General features: G+C 43.1%; 1 protein-coding gene across 6 annotated transcripts in view; it reads left to right on the forward strand.

Moving 5' to 3' along the window:
• APBA1 (amyloid beta precursor protein binding family A member 1) overlaps window positions 1-13,520 on the forward strand; it is a 240,876-nt gene that overhangs the window by 194,138 nt on the left and 33,218 nt on the right. For all 6 annotated transcript variants that reach the window (XM_060300863.1, XM_060300861.1, XM_060300862.1 and 3 more), the window contains 3 exons: window positions 4,948-5,043; window positions 9,312-9,351; window positions 13,302-13,447. In XM_060300863.1, the coding sequence (XP_060156846.1) occupies window positions 4,948-5,043; window positions 9,312-9,351; window positions 13,302-13,447 (282 nt within the window). The remainder of the gene's footprint in view (window positions 1-4,947; window positions 5,044-9,311; window positions 9,352-13,301; window positions 13,448-13,520) is intronic.

Consider the following 13,520-nt stretch of genomic DNA (forward strand, 5'->3'; position numbering starts at 1 on the left):
TTTCAGCAGAAATATTTAAAGACTGTTTTGCCAGGGACCTCTCTTTATTATCAGATGTTCAGATCATGCTCTTTTAAAGCACCTCTAACATTGTCATCCTTCCATTTTTCTCTTGTTAACTGGTGTAACTCCACCAACTTTTCAATGGTCCATAGTGGGTCTGAGCAGTTCTCCAACTTTGCCACCTTCAGCTTTCTGAGAGTCTGCTTTTTCTTTATTTATTTTTGCAGTATTTGCACTTCTACTCTGCAGTGCAGTTGCTGTTTTGTTTTGATTTTGCCTAGAAATGCCAGATGGCCCCAATAGTCAACAGAGACCAGCTGACAAAGACATGGACCAGGTAGATGCTAGTGTTTTGGAGGGAGGCTGTTAAGGTGGACAGTAACCTTGCAAGTAGTCAGCTCCATAGTGGCTGTTTTTATGTCATGGTGACTTTTATTTTTCTCAGGGACTCAGAGACATTGCTACGGAGGACACACTGCATTTGCTTGTGGGTCTGTCTGCCCTGCTAGATCAGGAGCTTCTTGGTCACAGTCAGGGATTTGGGCTCCCCAGACACTGTCTGTACTTCATGTTAAATAAATGAGTGAATGGCCCAGGTCAGACTCACTTTTTTGTGTCTTTTGACTGGAATTCCTCCAAAAGTCTTTCAAGATCCCTGTACACGTCTCCAGATCACAGCTTTACTCTCAGTCCTGCCTCAGTCCTTAGGCCTTTCTGAAAAGAACGCTGCCCATTTGGAAAGAGCCAGGGGCCCTTTACCCATGGTTTTGGGGTGTTCCTATTACCATCCTGTCAGCTTTTCTGGGTGGTAATCTTCTCTTCATGCTGATGTCCAAGGATGAAAGAGGATTAAGGGAAAGGGAAGAGCAAACCCCTCAACCCTCTAGATTTTCCACCTTAATTCAGGAAATAGTTATTAAAGTGCCTACATTGTGCTTCTTCCATGAGGACAGTAGGCCAGTGGCTCACAAAGAAAATACCCTCTGGGCAGAGAGTAGGCAGTTTGTCACCAAGTGGGGCTCCGGTGACTCGTCCCTGCCCTTCAGCTCCTCTCTCCCTTCCCTGCAGAGCTGTGCTTCCCTCCCTGCCTCTGTTTCTAGTACCTTCCACGTCTTCCCTATCCCATCCCATCCTGCTGCATGAATACCATCCCGTTTTCAGGATTCAACTGAAGCAATTCCTTCCCAATATAGCATTGCTGATAGACACCCCTCCCCTTCTGCAGAGAGACACCCTCCCAACCCTGTGTCTTTATGTATGGATTCATATCCTAGCCACCTGGCACGACGCTGACTTTACGTGTCTCCTCCCACTACCTGGAAAGGAGTGGGGGACAGAACCACAACATCGTTTTCCTCTTTGTTTCCCTGGCCCAGTGCTAGGAACACAAGGAGGCACTGAAATGTCTGTTGCAGGAATAAATTAATAGTAATTATTTGTGCACTGTTTTTTTCCCCTTCGTGCATAGCCTGAAAATTCCAGGAACTGTTTGTCTCTCACCTCTACCACCAGCCGTTAGTTTGCCCCAAGGAGATGTCCAGTTGGAATGAAAATGAATGATTGGCTTTCCCTTGGGATGCTATTGCATCCTTAGGCGTAAGATCGGGACTGTCCATCTCTTGTCCTGGCATTGAAGAGCCTAAGTCTTAAGACTGACAGCTCTGCTTTGTGGAACCCCAGAGCTGTGGGAAATCTGCTGGAACATAATTTGCAGAAGACATATTGTTGAGCTTAAGGAGACCTCCTGTAATTACCAACACAGGGAATTGTTGAGTCATCTTTGAACACTACCTCCCTAGAGACACCCTGTGTGGCACTTACCTTTGTGAATTTCCAAGCCCACATTTGCTTCCCACCCTTGGTCTCATTTGCCTAAAACTGAATATCTGTTCAGTAACCCAGAAGGCATGAGACTCCAGACAGAAATATGTAATGATAGTTTTTATTTTTTGCATCATTTTGTTGGTTAAATTTTGCCTCCAGTACATCTTTGAAATATAAAAAGTATTATCCAATTTCTGGTTTTCTCTCCACTCTTGAGCATATAACAAGGCAGAAGTTGAATTGATGTTAACACCCTTATTTGGGCTCCATGGAGCCTGTGTCTTCTCTGAAGATGTTTGTCCACCTTGACTTTGTCAGCAATGGTGTGGTGGGTAGTGGGCTTCCACCAGGTAGGGTACTCTCTTGTTTGGGGACAGTTTTTGCTTTAAAGGAGCTTAGCTGGAGCTAAGGTCTGAGTCTTCACAGGCAAAGGCCACTTCTCTAGTTCAAAATGCAGATGTAACATTCTACACATAACAGCGTAGAGGTCTTATATCAGAAAGAGGCTTACCACTGATCACTAAAAAAATGCAAGAGTAGTGGTTGACTGCTTTCTGTGCGAGTTGGAAAACATGGTAAGGCTGGACACCCCACTGACATCAGTTATTCAGTAAATGTTTACTGGGTGTCTACTGTTTATAAGACACAAGGCTAGGAACTTGGATTATAAAGATGAATAAGACAAGAGCCCTCTGGAAAGTTCTTGGGAGAGGGGAGGCAGACACATAAACAGATAATTACAAAACCCGAAACATGCCATCAGGGGAGAATGATACCTTGAATAGAGTCTGAGAAAGCTTCAGCAAGATGAGTGCTTTCGAAGGAGAGAATGAGGGAGAACTCTCTAGGTGGAGGTCAGTAACGGCACATGCAAACAGAAGGAAGCACAAGGGGCCTCATTTGCATGCAGAAGGCTGGGGCATGAGTGTCTGAGGGGAAGCGCCGCCTGATAAAGGCTGGTGTGGGTCCCCTGAGAACCTCGGTAAGAGCAGTGCCCACCAAAGTCACATTTGTGCCTCTTCTCCAGTGTCCCATGGTGGACGCCTGGGACTGGTCATCGAGCCTTACTGTGGGGTCTGACCTGCCTCTTCTGCATCCCAGCCTGCTCTCCAGATAATCTGTCTTCTCACATCATCTGGCGATGACCTGGTGCTCACAACATTGCAAAGACTCCATTTTCAGAAGATTTGCAACAGAAAATAATTAGAGAAATAGGCACTGTGGGATACTTTGGGAGCATTTATTTTTTCAACGAAGGTGATATACATGGCTCTCAAACCAAGCAATTAAAGAAAAAGCAGCTGCTCTAGCTTCCCCAGGGACTAGACCTTTAAAATTTTTGTGACAGAGAAAATTACTTGGGGAAAAATAGACATAAATGTCCAAGGAAGCTCTTCAAGTTTGAAAAACTGGGAAAATTTAAAGGCATTAAATTATCATGAAAACTTGACTACATTAATTTTGAGTAGGCCAGACACAGAGCTAACTCAGCAAGTCCCCACCAACTCTCTTGGGTGCCGAATGAAAAATTCTGTGTGTTCTTTTTAAAGGCACACGGGGCACCTTTCTTGTGTCCAGGGACCGTGGGGCTTGGGTACTTCGTGTCTGATGTTACCCTAATGCTCATCCTCTTGACTTAACTGCGGAGCAGCTGATTTCTGCATGTGACTGTTGAAGAGACTCATTGGTCCTCACCTCCCTGCTCAGGATCAGGTATATCAGCTCATGGGAAACAAATCCAGGCTTCACAGCAATAGACTGGGATGGTACCACATCTGTGTGCGTAATACTGCATTTCACCATATCATGCTTCATTCAGTTCATTTGGTGTTTCCTGTCATTAAGACTCTTTGGAAAGGATTTATTGTTTTTATGATTTCACACAGTGCTTGCTGGGGCCCCCCTTGTATGTGAACGTGCCCCCTCCCTTCCTGAGCACCATTGCTCTGTGGGACATTCTCCCTTCCCACACAGAGGTGTATTACTGATGTCTCTGTGCCTCCGCTTCCCCGTGAGGTTCAGTCTCCAGAGGTCAGAAGCAGGTTCTAGCTATTGCTCGTGTGATTTTGCTTTCTTTACCCAGAACATACCTCTCCTCACTCACAGCCCCACGCTTCCTCAGAGAATAGGTCCTTGACTGGGTTCGGTTTTATGCCTTCTATCAAACATCACCAACAGACTGTGAAGCTGCATGTTCTTCCTCTCAGAGGACCATGGCTACAGAATTCGTAAGCATCCCTGTGGCCCACCTGAAGGTTCTCTTCATCCCCCCAGATTTCAGGAGCATGCAGAATTGTTTGGGAATCAGCTGGGGAGGGTTTTCAGCGCCTGCACTATTCCCATCCCTGTGCTTGTTTTCTTTCTTTGGTCATTCAGTCAGCAGGGCTTAAAGGGCGCTGGCCTGGAGCTTCAAATCCATTCAAGCAGGACCTGCACAGGGAGCCTGAGCCCATCACCAGGTTGGGGACTATGCTTTCCAAACCTTTTCTGTGCCTTATTTTTAAACATACCATTTAACAAAGAATTTTTTAACTCTTCTAAGAGTATCAAGGTAATGTTTTTTGGATGCCGAAATATCTCTGTGTTTTCAGTGGCCTCTGGATTATATCAGACAGAATATTTCACAGGGGGTGTGGTTTCCAGTCATCAGAATCAGTCCCAGCTGCCTCTTTAAAAATTCATGTTTTAATTTTTCCCTTTCCTTTCAGGTAATCTTGGGCAGGTGATTTTATAAGACATTTAGCACCCAAAGTCTTTTGTTTCCCTCAGTAAGAAAAATGTTTTAAAAACGGAAACATTTGAGTATCACTATTAGCTTTACTCATCTAGGGCTTTAAGTTTGATATTCAGCTTTCACAATGCTTGAACCCTTGGCCTAAGGTGGGGGGCCGGGTGAGGCTGAACTGTAAGGGCTCCTTTGGAAACAGGGCAGGAATCTAACGAAAGCTCGACAAATCCAAGCCTTCTATGTACATTTGGCAGTTCCTTTCCAAGAAAGTTTTCTCACTGCTGAAATGTGCTTCAGATATGTGCACCTCTGTGTCCCCCAGGGCTGGGCGGTTCACCCAGTCCCTCACTCTGTGATGCTCACTGTGATTTCCTCTGCTGTCTGTGTTCCAGTCCCCGTCTCCTGGCAGTTCCTCACCCCTGGGTGCAGAGTCTTCGAGCACACCCCTTCATCCCAGTGACCCCACGGAAGCCTCCACAAATAAAGAGGTAGGGTACCATTTTGTTTCAAAAGCCATCAGCCCGTTATGTCTTATTCCGTTTCTGGTTTATGCTTTCTCCAGCCTCCCACAGAGCTGCTGACCCAGATTACCCTGCGGAGAAAAATTCTGATCTCTCCAGCGTGGAATTCGGTGATAAAGCCGTGCCATCCAATTTGACAGCCGCTAGCCACAGGTGTCTATTTTAATTCATAAACAAAATGAAAACGTCACCTCCTCAGGCACACTAGCCACATTTCAAGGGCTTGGCAGCCACACGCGACTAGTGGCTATTGTACTGGAAGCAGAGATTACTGAACATTGCCATGATGGCAGAAGGTTCTCTTGGACGTGGGACATCAAAAGCTCTGTTTAGCAGCATCCTTCCTGGAGCTGTTATGAGCCTCAGTGCCACGGCATTACAGTTGCTCTGTGGTTTGGGAAATGGGCTGGTTTCTTAAATACTAATTTATTTCAGGCCCAAGTGAAATATCTTTCATGACAACAGGATGACTGCTTGTCCTGGCTTACCTGGGGTGGTCCCGGTTCACACCTGTTGTCCAAGCAGTACACCTGGTGAGCACCCCGTCTCACGTTTGAAAGCAGCAGTGCTGTCCAGGAGAACTTTCTGTGATGCAGGGAATGTTTTACTTCTGGACTGTCCCATATGGTAGACACTACGACGTGTGCCTAGCAAGCCCTTGAGGTGTGGCTAGTGGCACTGAGGAAATGAATTTTGCATTTTATTCCATTTAAATTAACTTAAACAGCTGTGTGTGGCTAGGGGCTGCTGGACAGTGCAGCCTTAAAGTGTCTCTTTGGACAGCAAATCGTATGGTCACCCTACTGATGGAGGCCATGCTGAGCACTGGCAGAGAATATTGAAGAGAGAAGATGCTGCTTTGCTCCCACTAAGGGTTCTGGGGCTAGAAACGGGCAGGTGTTTTTCCCCTGAGAGGGAGCCATTGCTCTCTCCAGCACCTGTTGTCTTTTGACACCTGACTAACTGCTACCCTCACCTACTTATGAACTAGCAACAGGTAAACACTGGCCTGCACCATCATCTGTGTGTGGGCTCAGCTCATTCTAAATATAGATGCTGCCTAATCAACACTGAGGACAGGCGTTAAAGAGCTAAACCACATATTGAATGACTGTCTCATTTTTCCTTCCTTTTGCTAATAATTTTCCATTAAATTCAATGGAAGAAAGTGACCTCCATTTTAACCTGAGTGGCAGATCGCTTCTAAAAGGAGTCTTAGTTAAAATTTACCCTTAAAATATCATTGAATTCACATACGTTTGCCATTAAATATTCATGCAGGGGAGAAGTATTTTTTTCATTAATCTATTCATATTAAACCAAAAAACATGAGTAGACCTTCTCTGAAACGGCACCAACATTAGAATTTAGATTTGAAATATGCTTTGTCCTTCTCTGGTCTTCATCAGGCCACAGGAACAGGAGTAATGGGCTTACGGTTTCTGCTGGCCCTGCATCCTACAACGTCACCTTGTACTTTATTCATAGCACACGAATAGGTAAGAACAAATGGCAAGAAGAAAAGCCACAGTGATAATAACAGTAATGAGAGTTACCATTTCTTGAGCATTTATGGCATTCAGGCACCAGGCCAAGCAAGTCACATAGTATCTCATTCAGTCCTTAAAATACTTCTGCGAGGTAGGAATTAATGTCCTCATTTGTTCGTGGAGGAAGCTGAGAGGTTAAGTAACTTACCTGAGGTCTCAGATCTCACATGTGGTAGGGCCAAGTTTTGAATCCAGAGCTCCAGAGAGCCCAGGCTCTTAACACCAGAATCTGCTATCCCTGCGATGAAGAGTACTTGCAGGTCACACACTGAATGGACAGGGTAGCTTGTATGTTATTATTGCAGTTTTCAAGCCTCTGGGCTCTACACATGGTTTATGTGACCTCCTGGAACATCCCAAAGATTTGGCCTTTAAGTTCTTGAATGTGGCTTTATTAATTCTTGAATGTTAAGGATCAACTAATGTTCATCTCTGTCCACATGTGGGAAAACACAGGGCTGATCAGACATCTGAATATTCAGCGTTTGATTATTCATCAGATATAATAAGCAAGTTTCTCAATTTGGCACACGTTTCTGCATATCTTTAGAAATAACGATGAAAATCCTCTTTGTGTGCAATAATTAGAGATTAGAGACTCTTTCGTTTCACAAAACTCTTTAAAGAAAAATTGACTACCCCAGAGATTAAAGAAAGCCAGTCATGAGTTCATGAATAGAGAATAAGTGAATGTACCAAATGCCCTCCGTTGTGACTCTAAGTAAAACAGCAGCTTTTAGAGCCATAGACTAAAGCAATTCTTTTGTAGCATCTGCTAAAATCTAAATCTAATAGCCCAAGAAAATATAAATATAAATTGGCTTCTTGGTTGTACCTGGAGGCTAAACCATTTTGATTAGATGAAGTAAAGCCCTCATTGCCCCTACCTAGATGCTGAGGGCAAGGACAGGGAAATGGTTGGGGAATAATAATCTAAAAGTCTTTGGCTCTTATGAAGAAGCTAGCTTTCATCTGCATACCATGAAGTTACGGATTTTTTTCCTTAAAGCAACAGAGTTTAAGCCAACAGGCACTCAGCTGGGCCTATCGTCTCACTTGAGTAAATGGAAAGTAAAATTAAGGTGAAGCACCATTGAAATTGGAGTCCTCTTTTCTCCTATCCACATAATCTTGGCTTTCAGTAGGTGTGCCTCTTTCCATAAATACATTAGCAGCCAGTAACTTTTCATTCCTGGTGATCTTGTGTCCTTAGTTTCTTTAAAGGTGATCCTTTCTGAAACCAGAAACCCACCCTCTTTGGTGTGAGGAACCGTTTCATCCCAGTGAGCACGTCTGCAGCAGGTTTACTGAGATTGATCTGCATTGTGTATTGTGTGATTAGTGTTGAATTCTTGTCATTGTCCTGGATTGAGTTTAGAGTCTTAAAATGGTTTCTTCGACTGCCTCCAATTTTTCACATAACAATTAACACTAATATTTTTTAGAATGTTGTGCAAATATTAACTAATTAATCATTCCTTAGCCATTCCCATCTTCCAAGTGAAGAGCACTGTATAAAGTACTATGATATGGAGTTGTTTCCCATGATATACCAGCCATCATCTAGGGGCCTTCAGTCTTCGAGTCCACTAGGCACCTCAGAGTATACCATCAATTCAAGTCAACCTACTGAGTAGCTATGTTGTACTAGGTAGTCTTGTTCTGAAATGATCACCTAACACCTGGTAGATTCTTGGCAATGAAAATCTTTAGGTTTTTTGAAGGTAACCCTTGGCCATGCAAACCCTGATTTTGCCCATTTTAGGGACTCTTGTCTTTTACGTTAGCTCTCCACTCTCCTGTAATGCTCTCATCACCCTGCCCTAGACATACCAGCTGCAAATTCTGTCACTGGTTAGAGCAGGAATGAATTACCTATTCTTATTCCACTGAGAGTTAACTCTAGGACATTTGCTTGTGAAACGAACCAACTGGTAAGTACTGCTCCTCTGAGAGCTAGCATTTAAACTGCCATCCAATCAGGTTCTAGAAGGTTTCTAGCTGATTACATCCACTTCCAAGGATGCTTTGGGAGACTGACCTTTGCTATGAGGTTTTACTTAGTATAAGAAATTCCAGGGTTTTTAAATTACCTCTTTGTTTATTGGGTTCTTATTTTAAGGTAACACAATAATAACTTATGTAATAGATTTTTTTACACTAAAATACATCAGTAAGGGATGAAAGGAAGAGATAAAAACTGTAGCAATCATTTTTAGCACAGTTAGAGATCAGTGCAGCAAAGACATAAAGTGGAATAAAATTCTCAAAGGGAATTCTTAATTTTAGCATATAATCATTTCATTGGTGCCTTTACTAATCAGCAGTTTCTCACTTAGACACCCAAATTCTTAAGAATACAAATTGAGTCCTTCTTATTGCTATTAATGATTATGAATTTTGGTCCATGGGTTATTTTTTAAGATGACAGACATCACTCTGATTGCAGAATGTAGGATTTTTAGATTATCTAAAATATGAATGGGTGGTTCTGGGCTTTGGGTAACCTTTAATAATAAATGCATATGTTTATTCACACTTCACTTTTTGTAGCCAAAAATGGTTGACAACTGGTTAATATCTGTCATTGGTGATGTATTTATTTTTCCTGTTGCACAGATGGCTGTGTTAATGCATTTTTCATCATGCTTTGCCCTTTTTGAAACCTCTTTGTCTTAATTGCAGTCAAGAAAAAGCTTGGCTTCATTCCCAACCTACGTCGAAGGTAAGAGCTGAGAAGGAAATATTGAACACTGAGTCATTCATGAATCTTCTAGCATTTTGGGTATTGGAAGCCCTGGGCTGTAAGACGATAGTGGGGAAAAGAGACCACAAAGTCACCTATTCTCAGTCTTAAGTCTTAGAATCTTAGACTAAAACAGCAGTAGCCATGAACCTCTCAAAGACCCTCCTCCCTGCCTTTGCTGTTTCTGTCCAGGAGACTCTGAGGCTGGGGGCTTTGCCCAGCCTAGAACTGGCCATATTGGATCCAAAACCCAAGTCTCCTTATCTCTAGTCCAATATACCTCTTGCATCCATCAAGGCCCATTCAAATGGGAATGATGTTTAACTAAGGGAGAATTTTGCTCTTCATTTAAAAAATAAATAAAAAGACCTTCCCAGTAATTCCCGTCTCTTGCTTGGATGAGCTAGTAGCTCATGTTACTAGCTATGTTACTAATGATAAATGTTACTAATGATAGTAACATTTATCAAGCTCTTTCTTACTGTCTGCCAGGTACTGTTCTAAGCACTTTCTATGTAATAACTAATTGAATCCTCACGTTGATCTTGTGAAGTGGGTTTTATCATTATCCCCATGTTATGCACGAGAGAACTGAGGCATGCGGGGTATGAGCAACCTTCCCAAGATCCCACAGTTAAGTAGCAGAGACAGGCTGGGAACCAGAAGTCTGACTCCACCATTCTCCCTGTAATCAATATCCGATGCAGTACCTTTGTTTTCTGCCACACAAATATTGATATTATGCAGGTCCTATGGATTCTGGCAATTTGCTTGTAGTTTGGTGTTCCTGGCAATATCTTGTCACCTAGTTTTGTTGTAAATATATTCCAGTGGTCTTTGGTTTCCCTATCTAGTTTCTTTGTTTTAGGTGGTGATTAAGAGAGAATAAAAAACTATGCTACTACTACCATCTTCTTAGAACCCTCCAAAGTAGTTTTTTAATGCTAAACAAATTATGTAAATGTTTGTCTAACACCCTCCTCTGACTTCTCAATTCATTTATAATAAAATTACAATTTATTAACCTAAAAAAAAAAATCTGATGCAGTACTGCCACACATGGTTGTGCAGGTTGTTCACTGCACAAATGTATCCTGTCAACAAGCCTGGTGGGGCCACAACTCAATCCAGGCTAGACATCCCAGCTTGAGGTCAGGCCACACAACTGGAGCGTGCTACTGATCCTCTACCAGGGAGGACAGCAGATGATTTGGGGGGCAGGGTAGATTGTCATTCCCTTGAAGGAGGATTTTCTGGGGGCCAGAGGATGCCCAGACATCGTGTCTGGGCGTTGGATCCTGTGCATGAACCGTTGATGTGTTCCACTGCCCAAGAATGAATTACCTGGATTCATAAACCTACCTGAACCCTTGGGCCTGAAGCCCAGGACAAGCTCATAGGTTTGGTTGTTACTCAGGTTTCTTTCTTGAGTAACTTGGAAATTATTTCCACCATCTTTGCAAAGCTCCAAAACTCCACAAGAGTACCTTGGGGGGTTTTCAGAAGTTGACTGTTTCAGAATAGTCAAAACTATTCTTCATATCCATTCCTCTAGGCCTAGAGATTTTCAAGCTCGGCATTAACATGAGTGTGAAGATATAACGTGTGTGCTCATTCACCCACAGAGCAGCATAAAGGCATCACTGAAAAGGAAAACCTGCAATTCTTTGACTTAGGACCATTATAACTTCTTTTTTTTAACTTTTAAAAAATCCACTAGCACTGAGCCTAAAATGAACTTAGGAAATTCGGGCTGTTTTTTTGTGAGTGTAATACCGTGACATTTGATTTTAGTCAGTTTCCCCAGAGGATAATTGACATAAGATCATATCTCAAATATATATTTGTTTAGGTCCAATATTTCTGCCTCTTGGCTGCCTGATATTTATACAGTCACTTAAATATTATCTGGATTGCTTTTAAGTATATCTGCATATCCATACTCGTTATGGTTAAAGAAGGACCCTTTTCAGTAAATAGAGCTAAATCCACTGATGAATATATGATATAGGAAGTTCCATAGAGAAGATGTTGCATTTTTGTTTTTCTTTTTTTTTTTGCGGTACGCGGGCCTCTCACCGCTGTGGCCTCTCCCATCGCGGAGCACAGGCTCCGGACGCGCAGGCTCAGCGGCCATGGCTCATGGGCCCAGCCGCCCCGCGGCATGCGGGATCCTCCCGGACCGGGGCACGAACCCGCGTCCCCTGCATCGGCAGGCGGACTCTCAACCACTGCGCCACCAGGGAAGCCCTGTTTTTCTTTTAACATTCATTATTTTCACAAAATAAATGGAAGCTTTTTAAAAGTTGCTATTCCAAGTGAGACCTTTTTTTCCTCAATACCGGGTTGTCAAAAATGATTATGTTTCTGTAACATTATAAATCTATCGCTGGAATTTGAGAGAAGACTGATAATCTCTTACTTTTTACAAGGCAGAGTGTGGATCCAAACTTGTCCAGGTATTATTTCAGTTTGACAGCGCTTCCCTGCTGTATACCTAAAGCTGTACATTGTAAATGACCTGCATCCTTCTCGCATCTATAAAAGCTTCAGGGTAGGAAGGGTGTAGCTGTTGAGAAGCATGTAAGTGACTGGTATGTGGTGGAGGCAGCTGTGGCTGTGGATCACTCAGTGTTTATCCAGAGTCTCAGAAAGACTGAGAATCAGAAAACGAACAGGTTTCCTGACTTAATTACTACACACACGCTTTGTGAAGGCCTTTCCTAAAACATGGTTAAATTTCTTTTTTTCCACCACCAACTTGGTTTTAGGAAAATGAATAGATTACTTTAAGGCTGTACCCTGATAAGTAGCTTATCGTGGGAAGCAGCTGTTTAAGCTCAAGATGAGCTGGATGTGTAAGGATAAAGATAAAAACCATTTCAGATTAGCTCTCCAAAAGGAAAAAGCAAATTGTTTCCATTTCAAGTTATCTAATTTACGACGCTGAGGTTTTAACAGTGGGTTAAAAAGTATATTTTAGTCTTTCCAAATATGGCATTCAAGCCAAAGAAAATACGTATATTTTCATTGCAGAATTAAAATGCCTTTCTTAGCACATCTGTTGTAAAGTTATATATTATTCCGAAACGTGTTTTAATTTCCAGTAGGGTTTACAGGTGATTGTGGTTAGAATCAGATGCCCCCATTTTAAATATTTAAAACTAAGGTTTGATTTAAAAGGCTGGTGAATGAGAACAGAAAATTCCAATTTTCCTTGGAATTGATACGTATGTAGACGCAGGCCGGGAACATTGTAGCCTGTGAGTCAGCAAGGTTAGCAGCATGAGACCATGGCTTTAGGGTAATGTCACCTGTCTTGCAGATTTCAGGTTAGAGGCTATTTTGGGAATCCAAACATTTGGCAACAAATACTCATTTTTCTGATTTATAAAATTTGTTTCCCCCATTATGGATAAGATGGAAGGGGGCGATATGCATGGGTGGCGAGTAAAGGAACTGCTGTAAAATGAGTTTTTCTAATAAGACGGCCTTCTGCTCACCTAACCATCTGTCCAGCAAACATTTATTGATACCCACTGGGTGACAGACACTGACTAGACACAGGACAGCCAGAGATGACTGTGACGAGCTCTTTGTCCCAAAGAGCTCGCAGTCTAACAGGCAAAACAACATCCTTTATCACTGAATTTTATGTTTCATGTTTAAGTAAATATTCACATTGTTTCTCACAATAAATGGACTGGGCGAAATAAGCTTCTCTAGGAAGAACTTGTTCCTTCTATTTGCAAATGAGGGCTGAGTGAAGGTAGACCAGAGAGATGCTCCAGAGTCGCAGGTGGTTGCACCTGCTCAGGGGTCTCTGCAACTGGCCCACCTGTGCTGGAGGTGAGCGGCGGGGGAGAGGTGGTGTGATCGGGGGGGTAGAGCGTGGCTTCACTCACCACTGTGGCTCTGTGTGTTAACAGTTCCTGGACCTTGTGACCCTGAGGACTTGATCGATGGAATCATTTTTGCTGCCAATTACCTGGGCTCCACCCAGCTTCTCTCAGACAAAACCCCCTCCAAAAACGTGCGCATGATGCAGGCCCAGGAAGCAGTCAGCAGGATCAAGGTGAGGGGGCGCCGTGTGCTCCGAGGGGGGCGGCGGGCAGATGTGGGCGCCTGAGCTGGCCGTAGTGCTCACC

This window comes from Globicephala melas, chromosome 6 (assembly GCF_963455315.2).
Source record: "Globicephala melas chromosome 6, mGloMel1.2, whole genome shotgun sequence".
In the NCBI taxonomy this organism is placed as follows: Eukaryota; Metazoa; Chordata; class Mammalia; order Artiodactyla; family Delphinidae; genus Globicephala; species Globicephala melas.